This window comes from Mesoplodon densirostris, chromosome 14, assembly GCF_025265405.1.
Source record: "Mesoplodon densirostris isolate mMesDen1 chromosome 14, mMesDen1 primary haplotype, whole genome shotgun sequence".
NCBI lineage: Eukaryota > Metazoa > Chordata > Mammalia > Artiodactyla > Ziphiidae > Mesoplodon > Mesoplodon densirostris.
Genome location: NC_082674.1, coordinates 31,522,425 through 31,539,113, shown reverse-complemented (window position 1 = coordinate 31,539,113; position 16,689 = coordinate 31,522,425). Strand labels below are relative to the sequence as shown.

General features: G+C 34.1%; 1 protein-coding gene across 2 annotated transcripts in view; it reads left to right on the top strand.

Moving 5' to 3' along the window:
- SOS1 (SOS Ras/Rac guanine nucleotide exchange factor 1) overlaps window positions 1-16,689 on the top strand; it is a 144,384-nt gene that overhangs the window by 101,490 nt on the left and 26,205 nt on the right. For both annotated transcript variants that reach the window (XM_060117875.1, XM_060117873.1), the window contains exons 10-15: window positions 196-851; window positions 9,389-9,470; window positions 10,230-10,352; window positions 10,897-11,000; window positions 12,146-12,368; window positions 13,480-13,599. In XM_060117875.1, the coding sequence (XP_059973858.1) occupies window positions 196-851; window positions 9,389-9,470; window positions 10,230-10,352; window positions 10,897-11,000; window positions 12,146-12,368; window positions 13,480-13,599 (1,308 nt within the window). The remainder of the gene's footprint in view (window positions 1-195; window positions 852-9,388; window positions 9,471-10,229; window positions 10,353-10,896; window positions 11,001-12,145; window positions 12,369-13,479; window positions 13,600-16,689) is intronic.

Sequence of the window (16,689 nt, the reverse complement as noted above, 5' to 3'; positions counted from 1 at the left end):
CACTAAAAAAATGCCTCCACTATGTTGCTTTAGTTTCCAAAACTGTGCAATTTTGTAACACTAATATATTTGGAGAAATAGTGAAAACCTTCTCAGTGCAACTTTTTAAAATACACTTTTGCACTGTCATTTATTTACATGAATTGTAGATTCCCTGTCATCTTTGTACTAACCATGTTTTTTCCTTTATCCTAGTGAATCTGCATGTCGGTTTTATAGTCAGCAAATGAAGGGGAAACAACTAGCAATCAAGAAAATGAACGAGATTCAGAAGAATATTGATGGTTGGGAGGGAAAAGACATTGGACAATGTTGCAATGAGTTTATAATGGAAGGAACTCTTACACGTGTAGGAGCCAAACATGAGAGACACATATTTCTCTTTGATGGCTTAATGATTTGCTGTAAATCAAATCATGGGCAGCCAAGACTTCCTGGTGCTAGCAATGCAGAATATCGTCTTAAAGAAAAGTTTTTTATGAGAAAGGTACAAATTAATGACAAAGATGACACCAATGAGTACAAGCATGCTTTTGAAATAATTTTAAAAGATGAAAATAGCGTTATATTTTCTGCCAAGTCAGCTGAAGAGAAAAACAACTGGATGGCAGCATTGATATCTTTACAGTACCGGAGTACACTGGAAAGGATGCTTGATGTGACAATGCTACAGGAAGAAAAGGAGGAGCAGATGAGGCTCCCTAGTGCTGATGTTTATAGATTTGCAGAGCCTGACTCTGAAGAAAATATCATATTTGAAGAAAACGTGCAGCCCAAAGCTGGAATTCCAATTATCAAAGCAGGAACTGTTATTAAACTTATAGAGAGGCTCACATACCATATGTACGCAGGTAAGGAGTATGAACTTGCCTGTCACTTTTATCCTCCTGCTTCAAGCTGATTTTTCTTTGCTGCACAGGTCATTATGCCTAAAATAGAAAGCAAACTGACAGCAAAAGACCTCCGCATTATCAGAGTTCATTTTCCTTTGACTAAAAATACCGTCACTTTATATTTCTTTGGAATTTTATAATCTTTCTACCACATTTACATATGTTACTTTTAACTTTGCAACCAGAATTATAAATAAAGTTACTGGGCTAAATTTACCCAGTTAGACAGTGGCAGAAACAAGACTAAAAGTAGTGATAAATCAATCATCACTAGGGTCTAAAAATCTTTTTAGTCCTTTACCTCTTTCTTTTCTTTCTTTTTCATTACTGAGATTATAAAATCAGTAAAAATTCTAATTGATATCCATTACCAAAATTGTACCAGTAGTACATTATATATACAGCATTGCTTTTTCTTAATTTCCATTCCTAAAATTTATTAAATTTAGCAATCCTGGGAGTCATTTAAGTTTTCAGTGTTTTTTGCTTTTTACAACTGATGTTATTTAGAGAACAGTTTCACCTTAGCAGGGCAATTTTTAGAGACAAACATAGGAGTTTGGAGGATTCCTAGGGGGTTGAGATATGTTTGTCTTTAAATAGGCTGCATCAAATATACTGTTTGAGAGTAAGGAACAAATATAATGATCGATTTTTTAAAGTAATTTTATTTCTTCTAATAAAGTAACATGATAATCCAGTGTTCTTCAACTTCCCTACATAGTAGGAAGTTTGACGATTGTAAAATACTGTGGAAAGAGCACTCACTGAATTTAGATTCACACCTTCACTCTATCACAGTTCCTTAAGGTTTTAGAACCTTCGTTTTCATCTCAAAAATCAACATCACAACAGCTGTCTTAGAATATTGTTGGAAAGAATAAATGAAATATTATATGTGAAAACTCTATAAATATAAACTTATTTTCAAAGAATGCTTTTATTACAAAGTCATATAAAATCAAACACAACTCTTATAAGTGCCATTCTTAAATAGTTGAATGTGTAAGTTAACTTCCATCCCCCAACTTTTTGCTTAAATATATTTCTATCTCTAGGATATGTGTGTTTCTGGGGAAATTTCTCCAGTTTTTAAAGTCCTTCAAATGGGTTCTCAGTTTTCTCTGGAAACTATTCTGGCACCAGTTGAATTTGGTAGTTCTTTTGCTAGTCTTTTCCATAGTGAAATAATAGTGTTTTCCATAGGCTAATTTTAAAAGCAGTTTGGGCTCTTTAAACGTATACCATTTGGTAGTAGCAGGCAGTAACTGAAACATGTTGAATATAATGAAAGAAGATTCTGGGATTCCAATTTTACTATTGATTTTTCACCTAGAAACTTCTGTAGTCAGTGTATTCATTTTGCTGACCCAAAAATTAAAAATAAATCAAAGTACAGAAAATTTAAATAAGCTGCCGAGGATTCTACATGAAAAATAGATTATTCTGTCATCTTTTTTTACATATGAAACATTTTGAGAGGTACAATTTTCAGTAATTAATATGACCTATCTATTTAGTTGATGACCAACAGCTTCTTTAAGATCTAGAATACAGCTTAAAAAATGTTTTTATTCATTACCTGAAATTTGTAGTTGCAAAAGTTATTTCTTTGCTACTTCTGAAGGAATTTTTAAGGTTATAAAGGTTCAGGTTACTCTTCTAGCCACATTATTCTGATTTTTGTGTCTTGGAAGATTCACAGAACTTTTTATCATAAACATTCTAAACTATTCATCGTTTTATTTTAAGTACCTTTGTTTTGGGTTCTTAGACTATTTAGAGTAGAATTAATCCTTAGATTCTTATCTATGTGAGGCAGAAGTTTTTTTTTTTTTTCTTTCTGTAGAGCAATACAAGTGGCAGGTGCTAAAGAAGACTTACTAGTGTTTACTATCACAAGTCAGTGGTATTTGATTTGGAAAATATTTTCAAATTTCAAAATTTTTAATATAATTGTTTCTTTAAAACTCCTATTGTTAATGATAAAAATTTTCTTTACTGCTTGCTTTATTTCACAAAACTGACTTATGATTATTAATAAGCAGTTATAGAACTACAATTAAATGTTTTTTTTTCAGGGGACTGTGCCTTTTATTTATTTTTTGAATGAGGACACTTCAAAACAAGCAAAACTAGAACAAGCATAGTTTGATAGTTTTTCTTTAGTCTTGGCAGTCTTTTCTCCTTAACGTACACAATGCTAGCCATGTCTGTAGACACAGTACTTTTGCTATGGTGTTTTATTAGTTACTTTTGATAGTTGCTCTCATTTACATTAATTTTTAGCTTTTGAAGAGAATAACTTAAATGGTTTTATTTCTAGTTAATATAAAACAATTTATAGAACTTTGCAAAGTTAGGTGTATTCAAATTTAAATTGACAAGATTTTTTATTTTTAAAATGTTAAAATTTTTCTAAAAATTCCTTTCATTAGCTTCTTGAGGAATAAAAAGACACTGTTGGGTTCAGAAGTGTTGTAGCTAAGTTTTTTGACATTTTTCTTTCCTATCTTATTTTGAAGCTTAATTGAATATTTTAATTTATGTCATAAATATATTACTAGTGTAACTAAAACCCGTAAGCAGCTTTCATGAATTGTGATTTACCATACACACGGTATGGCTAATAATTAATAAGTATTAATTATTAGCTTATTTGACTTCTGTAAGGTCTGTGACTGAATATATTACTGGCAATATAGAATGTGTTTTTAATAGACCATGTATGAACTTGTAAAACGTGAACGCAGCTATTTTTTAAGGTCTTTTCCAGCTCAGATGGACTCTTAGTCCTCACTACAATGATAATAGATCAGCTATTTGTTTAAAGAACTGTTGGTCTGCTCTATTTAATTTTGGTTCAGTTCGTTGATACGTATTTTATCAGAGAACATACAGTGCAAGTTGTGGCTTACTGAAACAAAAACTAAAATTTAACTTGCATATTTTTATTACATTGTATAGAATTATAATAAAAGACATTGGCTGTAATGAATGAGAAAAATCCAATAACTAATAAGCACTACTTTCAGACATTATCATAAAAAACAGAAAACTTGTTTAACCTTACTTAATTCAGACTTCATTGTGGCTTCAACCAGCTTGATCACTCAAGTGTTTTAACAGTAATTTATGAAACAGAGCTATAGATCTTAGATGATCAGCCCTTCACTTTATAGACCAAAAAACCCAAGGCCTCTGAAGTTTGTGATTTGCCAGAAATCATATCAGTTAGTTGCAGAAAGACGACTAGAAATTAGGATTCTTGACTCTTGAAATAGAGTGTACTTTCTACCATGTTACGCTGACTCATGAATTTTTTTATTTTTAGAATATAATTTTTATTATGTATATTGAATAGTAAAAATAAAGAGAATTACTTTCTTGGTTTGAATTGTCAGTAATATAAACAGCTTCTTCACTTATGGGCAAACACAGGTCTACTATGAAGATATAGTCAGAGTACTGTTATCTTTCTTATTGAAATAGGTAATAAATTCTGACTATAGATAACTTCTATTTTAATGCATAGATTTTAGTTTATATTTAGATGTTGGTCATTATAATTTTAGTTTTTAACAAAATCCAGTCAGTCTATTGGTGGTGTTTGCTCTGTAAATTTAGATGAATTAGAAGGTGCTTAACAGTTGCTCAAAAGAATTGCGACAGGGTTTTATGTGGGATCTAATTTATAGTGCCTCAGGTCCAGTGTTTCTGGACATAAAATAATTAGTTAACTACATCAGAACTTCAGAATTCATCTGAAATGGTGTGGGGGGAAATTGTATAGTTAGGTGGATCATTCTGCATCTGGTAAGGATGTGAAGAGACTTTTACCTACAGTAAGAAAGCACAAAGCAATATACATAAAAAGCAGAAGATGAAAGTAGGAATTTCACTTCTGTTACAGAGTTATAGGAAATAATTTAGTGCAAATTAATTATTGAGACTTTAAAACAACATGGGTGAAGAAATATGGTATGTCTGGTTTTGATAGTCTCTCTTAGAGAAATGAGATGACTTTGCGGTAGGGGTCTTTCAGAACTGACATATGGAAATAAAAGCTTTTCATACTGAATTGTGGGCAAAAGGTGTTTCCCATGCATGGTGAATTTCTCTTTTAAAGAAAATGGTATTGAAAAAATTTAAGCCAGTTGATATTTTTCTTTAAAGTATTTACTGCTATTTTATGCCCTCATGTAGAAAATTTGCAAAAAACTGCATTAGATTTCTTTGGAGTTTGTGTCCTGTATAAGCTCAGTTCGGGTGTTTTAACTTTTAAAAAAATCTTTTGAACAATTTTTGATCTATAGGGCAGTGCTGTTCTATTTTTAAACTCTCTGATTTTTTTTTTAAGTGTTTGTGCGTCAGCATAGCGTCTGTTTCCTTTTTTAAGGAATTCAAGAGTGATTGTTTATAAATCCTTGTTGAGGAGCTTATTGTTTCTTGTAGCGTTTTAAATGGCTGTATTAAAGGGAGAATTATCACATGAACAGACATCCTGATTAACGGTGTTTCACTATGGTGGTTGGGGGAGGGGTATTTACATAAATAACTCTCTATGTAACAAATATTTCATAAATTTATTGACCTTGCCAATAAAACTGTGTTAAAAAAGGATTAAATTTACCACCTCAAATCTAGTATGCTGTATTCTGAACATTAATGTAAATATACTCTAATTTCCTAAGATTTTGAAGAATTGTACAATAAAATATTATCAAAGAAAATAGCTTTAGAATGAGGGAGACAGGCAGCTAGAAGGCCAGCAGAAAAGAGAAAACACGGCTCATATTTGAAATAGCCTGGGCCGAGACCGGGGACTTGATGGTAGAGTTGGCAGGTACTTGTACACACAGAGAGGTTGGGTAGACGGAGGCAGAGCAGCTAGTGAACATGGTGGACATCTGAGTCCAGGGCTTTGAGAGTAGAAAAGAGTGTTACCTAAAATGGTGAAGAAGAAAAACCACAGAGGATATTTTTGCCATTGCTCATATTGAAATCCATTAGGGGTTGTGTTTGAGAAAGAGGTTTTGTGGAATTACATCCACTAGCGATAAACAGAAAGAGGAGAATATCGAAATAGTTGATTTTCATTTTCTCCACAAATATTTGTGCTTATGTTTTAAAACCAAATCAGCCTGGCTTTTATATTTTTAACGCATTTGCCTTCCATCTGTCTCTAAAACATCACTTTATAATACAGGTGGATAACAGAGGCAGTATAAAACTTAGCTATTATCATTGTCTGATAAATGTAAGTAGGTACTTTGTTTTCCTACAAAATTATATAACCTGTCCTTATTGACGGGTACTTTTAAAATATCTAATTATCTTAGTCCTTTGTATCATCAATAAGATAAAGGTTTCCAGTGGTTAGTGTGACATTATATGTGTCACTATCACTGAAATGGGGAAATCAATAGAAATAAAAATAGCTTCTGGAATATGGAATTTTGTGCAAAATTTCAAATATAGATGTTATGTCCTCTCTTAATATAAGTTTTTCATTCATTAGCAATTTCCCACTGCTTTAGAAACTAGAAATAGAGCCTAAATTAATACAAGCCTGGGAATATATGCAGCCTTCAAGATGTTTTTTGAAAGTACTTAAACTCTTGCCAATTTTTCTTGGTTTATTTTTAGCTTCTGCTGGTTTTTTCTGTTGGCAAGACTGCTCTAATTTCTAATGAAGCTAAAAACAACTTAAACTTGAGTCACTTTAGAAGTTAATACAACAGTGATGATTGTGGGAGTGTTTATTTCACCGCCAGCTTCAGAAACTCCTCTTCTGAATAGTGTACAGGAAGGTACAGCTGCTACTTCCTAAAATCTGGAAGAAGGCTTAACAAGAATTACAGAATCACAATTAGACTGCTAATTTCTCAATGACTTTAGTGCCTTTAACCAAGACTAGCAGTTTACAGCTTCATTCTGAAGCATTTATGTAAATTTCTACAGTGATTATGTAACTCATGGATTCATTCTTTATATTTAGCTCTCACAGCTTTGGAAACCTTAACAGATCCTTTAATCCAGGGAGGTCAGGTGATATGGCAGAAAAAAGCAGTAAATCAGAAATCACACAATCTAGATTCTGGTTCCATCTCTTTCACTCTATTGTGTGACTTTAGATAACTCTTAGTTACTTCTGTCATATGTAGAAGGGAAAAACAGCAGCCGCCCTGCTCACTTCACAGAAATCATATGGAATGAATTATGTGAATGCTCTTTGAATTCATTACGTAACAGACATCAGGAATTGATGTGATCCCTTTTGACTGATGTGGCACTGAGGCACATCATGACTTTCCCAGCATTGTCATCAGTTAATAAAGCACTGAAATGGCCAGAAGTTTTGGTAAAAGATGAAAAGGCTGTTTTAAAATAGTTTGCCTTTAAAAATAGCCAGTTTTCTTAAAACATACTTTAATTCACTTAGAACTTGCTTTTATTGTTTTTCAACTTAAAAGTATCTTTGATATCCCACAGCTTTTTAGCCTGACTTAGGTGGCATTTGAGAAGAAATGGATCTGGATATTGATTTTAGACTTTTAGACTAAAATAAACTTTTCTTTTAAAAAAGGGAGAGGTTACCCTTAATTTTGGAACACAGCTCAGGGATATTTGGAGCATTCTGTACTAAGGGTCTGGCCTCTCCAACAGTGACAGCTCAGCATCTCTACAGTGGCCACTGCTTTTGCTTCCTAAGTACATGATGTTTTGAGTAGCCTCACCTTTACATATAGATTTGCAGAACAGGAAGAAGATTCTTGAAAGGGAGGATTGTGATGAAACCGATATAAATCTCTGTTTTAAAATCTTGTACAGCCTTCTGTTTTAAAATCTTTTCTTCTGGTTGAGACATTAGTCTTTAACGTTTGAGGAACTCTGTAACTGAAGACAAACAATAAAATACCAACAAAGAGGAAATTACTAAAGGATTGTATCTATTTAAATCACTTTTATCAGTAACCCACTCTAGCCTCAGAAGGTATGAAGCTAAAGGAGAAGAGGGCCATTTAAAACCAATATATTTTTATTATGTAAATTTTTCTTTAACTTAAAAAATTATTATAATCTTAAATTGAAGGTTGTCTGATATTTAAATCAATTCATTATCTTGATGACCACATATACCAATAGATTGGAAATAGATTTCTATTTTATGATAAATCCATGAATTTGACTTTGGCCGGGGGGGAAGTTAATATAGTTATTTTATTTTAATGCTCAATTTAGGGTGATTCTTAGACAGAATCAGACTAAATAGAGATTTTCCATGCAAATGAATTTGATTCTTGCTAAATCCTATGCTAATAACAGACATTGTATTTCTTATAAAGAATCCATAGTGTGTAGCCTAACAAAAATAAAGGTAGTTGCTACTCTCAATAAATTTATCATTAAATTAGAGCTTACCATTCCTTAGTGATGTGAAGCAGGAAAAGGATACTCCCAATAAAAAAACTCAAGTTAATGAATTCTCCCCTCCTCCTTTTTAAAGACTCTTACAACTAAATGTGGACCTTGATGAAATTTGAGTTACAGTGAGTGGTGAGTGGTTTTTTTTATTCCCCATCATGGGAAGATGTCTCCCGCCACCTCCAACTCCCTTTATGCAGATGATAGCCCAGGTCTCTTGTGCTGATGACAGCAGCCTTTCTCCACAACTCTGGGAGAATACTGTCAAGGAGAGACTCAAGTAGGCAGGCCTGGAGAGGTGATCACACTCAGTCAGCTTCCTGTTTTACTTCATGAAGTATGAATGAAAAGCAAATCCTCTCATGGACGGGGTTGAAGACTCCCGCTCTTATGATTGAACTCTCATTGCGTCTGCTGGCAATGAAAGTAATTAAAAGTTGTGAAGAGAGCCAAATCAACATATTCTTACACATTTAATAGTTTTAATAACTTACAGGTATTTATAAGCATCTTTTAGCAGTTTTAATTAAGACTTTTAGCACATAAAACAATTTAGAAACTATTTAACTTAATCTACATTATAAGATCCAATTTCCAGTTGTATGCTCTATTAACATGATTTAAAGAAATCCAGATAACTAATCCAGATAAACTAGTCTGAAGAGCAGGAAAAGTAATGGGTTATTGCTGTGGCCTTTCTATGTACAAGGGAGATAAACCAACTGGTGATGTTCTGAGATCCATGTAGCACATGGAAGCTTGCTTTTATGCTCTGCCTTTCTTCCCTTTGTATTCTTGTGGCCAGTAATGAGTTTAATATCAGCTAGTCAGAGTGTGCAGAGGTCAAGAAATAAGTTGATGTAAAATTTTAGTATCAATGATTTTGCCACTAATTTAGGAAGAAACTAAAGTTAGCAGTTGATTTCAAAGTCCAAAGTATTCTCTGTGGTCAAAACATTTTGAGACTTTTAAAATTGACTATTTAATCTCTTTTGAAAATGTAAATAGTAGTTTTAATCATTCTGAATAAAAGATTTTAATAAGATATTTTTCCTTTTTCTTCATAGATCCCAATTTTGTTCGGACATTTCTTACAACATATAGATCCTTTTGTAAACCTCAAGAACTACTGAGTCTTATAATAGAAAGGTCTGTCAATTTAAAATGTTTAAATTCTTTGTTCTTTTTTTAATGAGATTGAGTTAAGATATGGAAATATATTGAATGAGCTTTAAGTTGTCGTTCATGAATACTTTAAGAAGAAAATCTCTTGGATGACCATTTATTTTATAATAATACGTTAGCTTTGATTATTTAAATACAAAGATAGGCAGACTTTTTTACATGGAAACTCAGTATGTGAAATTTCAAATTTACAGAATTAATCAAGTTAAAGACTATTAAAATGTAGAATTTAGGCTCTGGAAATTCAAATTTTAATAATTTAAATGTTTTAAACAATTTTTCAAATATACCACATGTTGAGGAAAATAGAGTGAACAAGTACTGTAATCAAGAAAAGTGTTTCATGTACCCAAAGAGCAGTCAGCTTTTCAGAACTTACCCTTAAAAAGTTTTATGTTGGCTGATTTAGAGTAATTACACAAGCCAAAAATGAATATCATTCCCTTAACTTTATAATCACACTTATTTTTAGACTTTGCATGTATTCTTTATTATATGTCTAGTTGGTTTTATTTATATTGGCAAGTATTAATTTCTTCTTAAAAAATTAAATCATTAGTCTTTACATTATAGAATCCTCACTTGTCTTCACTGATGTGTATATCCTTAGTATTTTTTACAGTGCTCTCTTGATTGTGCTGACTAGTGAAAAGATTTGTCGTTTTCTTTTTGCATAATTTGATATCATTGATCTTTTCATTAGTTTGTTCTGTTTTATGTTAGGTTTGAAATTCCAGAGCCTGAGCCAACAGAAGCTGATCGCATAGCTATAGAGAATGGAGATCAGCCCTTGAGTGCAGAACTAAAAAGGTTTAGAAAAGAATATATACAGCCTGTACAACTGCGGTAAGCATTAAATAAATAACTGAAGTAAATAAGCTTTTGTTGAATTTTTGTTTCAGAGTTAAATAAGGATGTTTCCCAAGCAAGGAGGAAGTAACATGTAAAATGAGTGAAGTAAAGAGGAATTATCAGAAATTACTGTATAAGTCTTAATTAACGTAGAATTTTGAAAGTGGTAAGCCACTTAGAAGATTAAAGTTGACCCTTGAACAACATGGGGGTTAAGGACACTGACCCTTGGCACAGTAGAAAATCCACAGTCAGCCCTCTGAATCTGTGGTTCTGCATCCACAGATTGAACCACCTGCCTAGGGTGTAGTACTGTGGTATAGATTTAGTGGAAAAAAGTAGTACTGTGGTATAGATTTAGTGGAAAAAAAAAATCCAAGTATAAGTGGAGCCGTGCAGTTCAAACCCTGTTATTCAAGGGTCAGCTGTATTTAATTTGGTAAGAGTTACTCTGTTTTCATTTATACCACTCCTTGTGATAAATGTTTATGTCCGAGTTCCCATGTAATTTGATTCTTCTTCTGTGTTAATGCCATAGAGTATTAAATGTATGTCGGCACTGGGTAGAGCACCACTTCTACGATTTTGAAAGAGATGCCGATCTTTTGCAGCGAATGGAGGAATTTATTGGAACAGTAAGAGGTATTTTTTTTAAGTGTCTTAGTTTTATATGTAATAAAAGTACCAATATGGTGACTATCAACTGACATCACTACTGCTCAGTGTAGTTAAGAGGTGTTTGTAATGATGCCAGCATAACCAACTGGAAAAGTTAAAATTTTTTGCCATTTTTGACCTACAAATTGTTTAATAATCATCCTGTTGATCCAATGAATTTTCATTTAGTAAATCAACTTACTGATATTTTGGAATTGGATAGAAAAAGTCTCAATTTATGCTGTCTTAACACATCTGAAAATATGTGTACCAAAGGACAATTAGGAACTGTTGTGCCATTACAACACCACGCTGGAGGTTGACTGGGACACAGTTAGGTGACTAGTGCATAACATATCAGAGAGGCAGCAGAGCGGACTGAACTGAGAGCCGAGAAACAAGAGTTCTCCTCCAAACACTGCCACTCATTAGATAACTGACTCTGGCAAAATCATTTTGATGCTTTATACTTCAGTTTCCTTTTCAGTAACATGAGGAGCTAGGCTTGATGATCTCCAGTTCCCCTTCTAGTTTTAAAGGTACTTGGACTGTATAGGTCTAAGGATGTCCTAGACAAACTTGTTTCTATTTCCATCATACACTTTAAATGAGAATCAAAAAATAAAGGGTTAAATAATAGTACTTTCATGCATAGTACAGAATGAAGCCACATGAAAAGCTCACACAAAATGAAGGAGTCCTCTGCACTGTTTGGTTTATAAAATGCAAAGTTTGTTAGATTACCAGCTAATGTTGTAGGATCTTTCATTATAAATCTTATTTGTGCAAGATATATCTTTTTTGGAGAGGATTATAAAATAATATTTTGAACTGAAGTAGAACAATAGAGGTGAAAAGTTTCTACAAATAAATTACTTTCTCTTATTTAAAAAGGATGTGAAAGAATATATACCAAACTATTAACAGTGGTTATCCACTTGAAGAAAACTGAGATTGGGATAGGGAATAGGGAAATGGTAAAAAGGAACTTCATTTTTTAATTTTGATCATTTGAACTTTTTATAGCAAAGATATATTCAGGTATCACTTATACGATTTTAAACTATTTTTTAAAAATAAAATATTGACTAAAATGTTTAAACGTTCTTTTTAATGTAATGTTATTTCAGGTAAAGCAATGAAAAAGTGGGTTGAATCCATCACTAAAATAATCCAAAGGAAAAAAATTGCAAGAGACAATGGACCAGGTCATAATATTACATTTCAGAGTTCACCTCCCACAGTTGAGTGGCATATAAGCAGACCTGGGCACATAGAGACTTTTGACCTGCTCACCTTACACCCAATAGAAATTGCTCGACAACTCACTTTACTTGAATCAGATCTATATCGGTATGTAATTTGATGTTCAAGCTGAAAAATCCTTTCAAATGAGTTAACTTTTAAAATGAAATGCTGATTTCTGCCATGTAGGATTGTTATAAGACATAAATGAGATAGTATATGAAGTGTCTTGTAATAAGGCCTGATGTATGGAAGGCTCCTCTTTCACTCCCTCATCCTCTTTGCTCTTATCTGGATTTACAGCTTCTCTCTTTCTGCAGTCACCCTTAGTTGGTAAAGCTAAGTTCAGATCCTGGCTTTACCAATTGTTGGCTTGGTATCCTTGGGCAACTTTAACCTTCTGGTGTAACTTTTATCCCTCTGCTGCTTAGTTTCCTCAAGAGTAAAATGGGGCTAATGATGGTACCTACTCCTGGAGCTGTTGTGCAAGGTTTAAAATAGTCCATACATTTACAGCACGTAGCACATTGCCCAGCACAGAGTAAGGGCTCAATGAGTTAGCTACTGCCATTGTCATTGAGAACTTAAGTCATTGCCATTTAGCCTTTTATAGTTTTCCTACATTGATATAATTACTATCTCAAAAAAAAATGTTTCTAGTTTTAAAGTTGGGCTATTTAGATTTCAAACTATTTAATTTTGTAAAAACTAAATGAAAAATGGAACTAAATTTATAGATCTCCCACCAAAAATCATCACTGTTCCCAAAATCAGTGTTAGAATGTATTTTATTTCTTTCCCAGTACCCTTCCCAGGAGGGTTTTTTTCCCCCTCCTTTAGGAGGGGAAAAAAAAAAAAGATTTATGAATGCAGTGATTACTATACCCTCATTGGACTGATTATTATAACATTATCATTTATTTAAAAGAATTATCCCAAACTACTTTCTCACCCTAATTTGTTAGATAATATTTATAAGTGCTGGGAAAGATACTGTGAAGAAATCCCAACCTTGCCCAAAGCAAAATGCTACTGTAAAGCAGTAAAAAAAAAAAAGTACACAGGTACATGCATACAGAGTTTTTTTAAATCTATAGAAAAAGATGCAAAATTATAATGTTTTTGTTCTTGTTTTCATAAACCTTTTATCTCATTTACTTAATAATACAGTATACTAGAGGGAAAAGTATCACATAGAATTATGTCTTGATGATTTTAGAGCTGTACAGCCATCAGAATTAGTTGGAAGTGTGTGGACAAAGGAAGACAAAGAAATTAATTCTCCTAATCTTCTGAAAATGATCCGGCATACCACTAATCTCACTCTGTGGTTTGAGAAGTGAGTATTACTGATCTTCTTACATTTCATAGCAGTTATGTTATAAATTTCACTGCAGTTCTATTTGTCTCATGTCTTGTTTTGTTGTTGTTGTTCCTCTCTTCCTCCTTTTTTTTGCACTGAGTGAATAATTTTCTAATGCAGGTTGGTTTTTTTTTTTTTTTTGCGGTACGCGGGCCTCTCACTGTTGTGGCCTCTCCCATTGCGGAGCACAGGCTCCGGACGCGCAGGCTCAGGGGCCATGGCTCACGGGCCTAACCGCTCCGCGGCACGTGGGATCTTCCCAGACCGGGGCACGAACCCGTGTCCCCTGCATTGGCAGGCGGACTCTCAACCACTGCGCTACCAGGGAAGCCCTCTAATGCAGCATTTTAAGTTACTTTATTAATGATTGTTTTTAGGTTTGCCACATACATCATAACAGAATTAGCTTCAGATTTATGCCAGAATTCTAGTGATATGTAGAAATGTTACTCCTCTGTGGCTCTATTCACTCCCTCCCTTTTGTAGTATTGTAATATATATGACATATAATTAACGATGTAGATCTAACAATACATTGTTATAATTATTGCTTTACTATCATTTGCCATTATTTTCTTAGCCTGTTACAGCTTTGCTCTCACCCACTCTTTGTGTAGTTATTGGCAATGTATTTCACATACATTACTTTTCTCTATGTTATAGGCCCAACAATATATTACATACACATTATTTTATACAATTGCTTTTTAAATCAGTTAAGAAAAGCAGTAAGGAAAAAAATAGGCATTTATAGTGTTTTTTATAATCATATAATTACCTTTACCAGTGCTCTTTGTGTGGATTCACATTACCATCTGGGGTCACTTGCTTTCAGCTTGAAGAACTTGCGTTACAATTTCTTGTATGGTGGGTCTGCTAGCAACAAATTCTCTTAGTTTTTGTTTATATGGGAAGGTCTTTATTTTGCCTTCATTTTTTAAACAATACCTCTGTCTTCAAGTTTAACTATTTTTTTCTTCTGCCAGTTCAAATTGACTATTGAGTCCCTCTAGTAAAATTTTTATTTTAACTATTGTGCTTTTCAGATCCAGAGTTTCCATTTGGTTTCCTGTATAATTCCTGTGTCTTTTAGGATCCTCCCTATTGGTGCACATTGTAATCATACCGCCCTTTACTTTTTAAATCATACTTTCCTTTAGTTCTGTGAACAAATTCAGAATGGCTACTTTGAAATCTTTTTTTGTTAAATCTGACGTATCAGGTCTGTCTTCCAGGCAGTTTACTGTTGCCTGTGTTTTCCCCCGGTGAAGCCTGACATTTTAGAGGTCAGAGGGGTAGGGAGCCCTGTGTTCTTAGCTGTCTGGGCTAACTGCCCCCCCACCCTACCCAACCCCTCAAGGTTCTCTGAGGAATGAGGGTAGAGGAAGTCTTGGTTCAGACACCACAAACTCTTGCCTCTCTTACTGAATTGTACATTTTCCTGAATAGATGTTTCTCTGTCTTCTTTTTTATTTATTTACTTATTTATTTGTGGCTGCATTGGGTCTTCGTTGCTGCACGCAGACTTTCTCTAGCTGCAGCGAATGTGGGGCTACTCTTCATTGCGGTGGCTTCTGTTGTTGCGGAACATGGGCTCTAGGCAGGCAAGCTTCATTAGTTGTGGCACGTGGGCTCAGTAGTTGTGGCTCACAGGCTCTAGAGCACAGGCTCAGTAGCTGTGGCGCACGGGCTTAGTTGCTCTGCGGCATGTGGCATCTTCCCGGACCAGGGATCGAACCCGTGTCCCCTGCATTGGCAGGCAGATTCTTAACCGCTGCACCACCAGAGAAGTCCCAGTAGATGTTTCTTTATTTGCCATTTGCTATAGGGCCATTTCCAGAGACTGCTAGAACTTTATATATATAATTATATATATAATTTTCACCAGTTTCCCTGAGGAGTGAGTAAACAGAACTTCTTACACTGTCATGTCAAAAGTCCATAATCTCAATACAATTTTATAATTGGAGCCAGATATTAGAGTTTTATGTATTGGCCATATTTTTTATGATCTTGACCCATATTTTATAAGGGTGATATGAAGTTTCCACAGATCATATTGGCATTATCAGAACACAAGACCAGTGACATAAAGGAATGACTGGAATGTGAGCTAGTGTGTGGATAAAGACCAGAAAGCAATTCCTAATGAGAAATAAGTCATCTGAAAGTTAGGACTTCCTTCTATTTATGTTATTACTTCTTAGCCTCTAAAAAGTAAAACTTTGGAATTTGCCCGCTAACTGTTGCTTCCTGATTTCTTCTTTATCAAGTCAAATAACTACACTTCAGTTGCAAAAGCGCTTTTCCATCATAATAATTAAAAGTTATGTCTAGGGCTTCCCTGGTGGCGCAGCAGTTGAGAGTCCGCCTGCCGATGCAGGGGACACGGGTTCGTGCCCCGGTCCGGGAAGATCCCACATGCCGCGGAGCGGCTGTGCCCGTGAGCCATGGCCGCTGAGCCTGCGCGTCCGGAGCCTGTGCTCTGCAACGGGAGAGGCCACAACAGTGAGAGGCCCGCGTACCGCAAAAAAAAAAAGTTATGTCTATAAAGAGGAAGCATAATTCATAAGACATACAGACCATTTTCATTTCTGTCCTATTTTTTAATAGATTACTGAGAAGGCGGCCATTTCCTGATCTTTTTCCTTTCTCTTTTTGCTTTTTTTTAATTGTGGTAAGATTTTTTTCAGTGTACAAATACAGTATTATTATCTATAGGCATAATGTGCAGCAGATCTCTAGAATTTATTTATCTTGTGTAAATAAGTGCTAATCAACATGAAAATTTATACATGTTGATTAGCAACTCCCCATTTCCCCCTCCCCCAGCCCCTGGCAACCATCATTTTGTTTTTTGCTTCTATGAGTCTGACTATTTTAGATACCTCATATATGTAAATCATGCAATATTTGTCCTTCTATGACTGGCTTATTTCACTTAGCATAATGTCCTCAGTGTTCATCCATGTTGTCACATATTGCAAGATTTCCTTCTTTTTTGACTAATATTCCATGGTACATATATTTCTCATTTTCTTTATCCTTTCATTTGTAGATGGACAT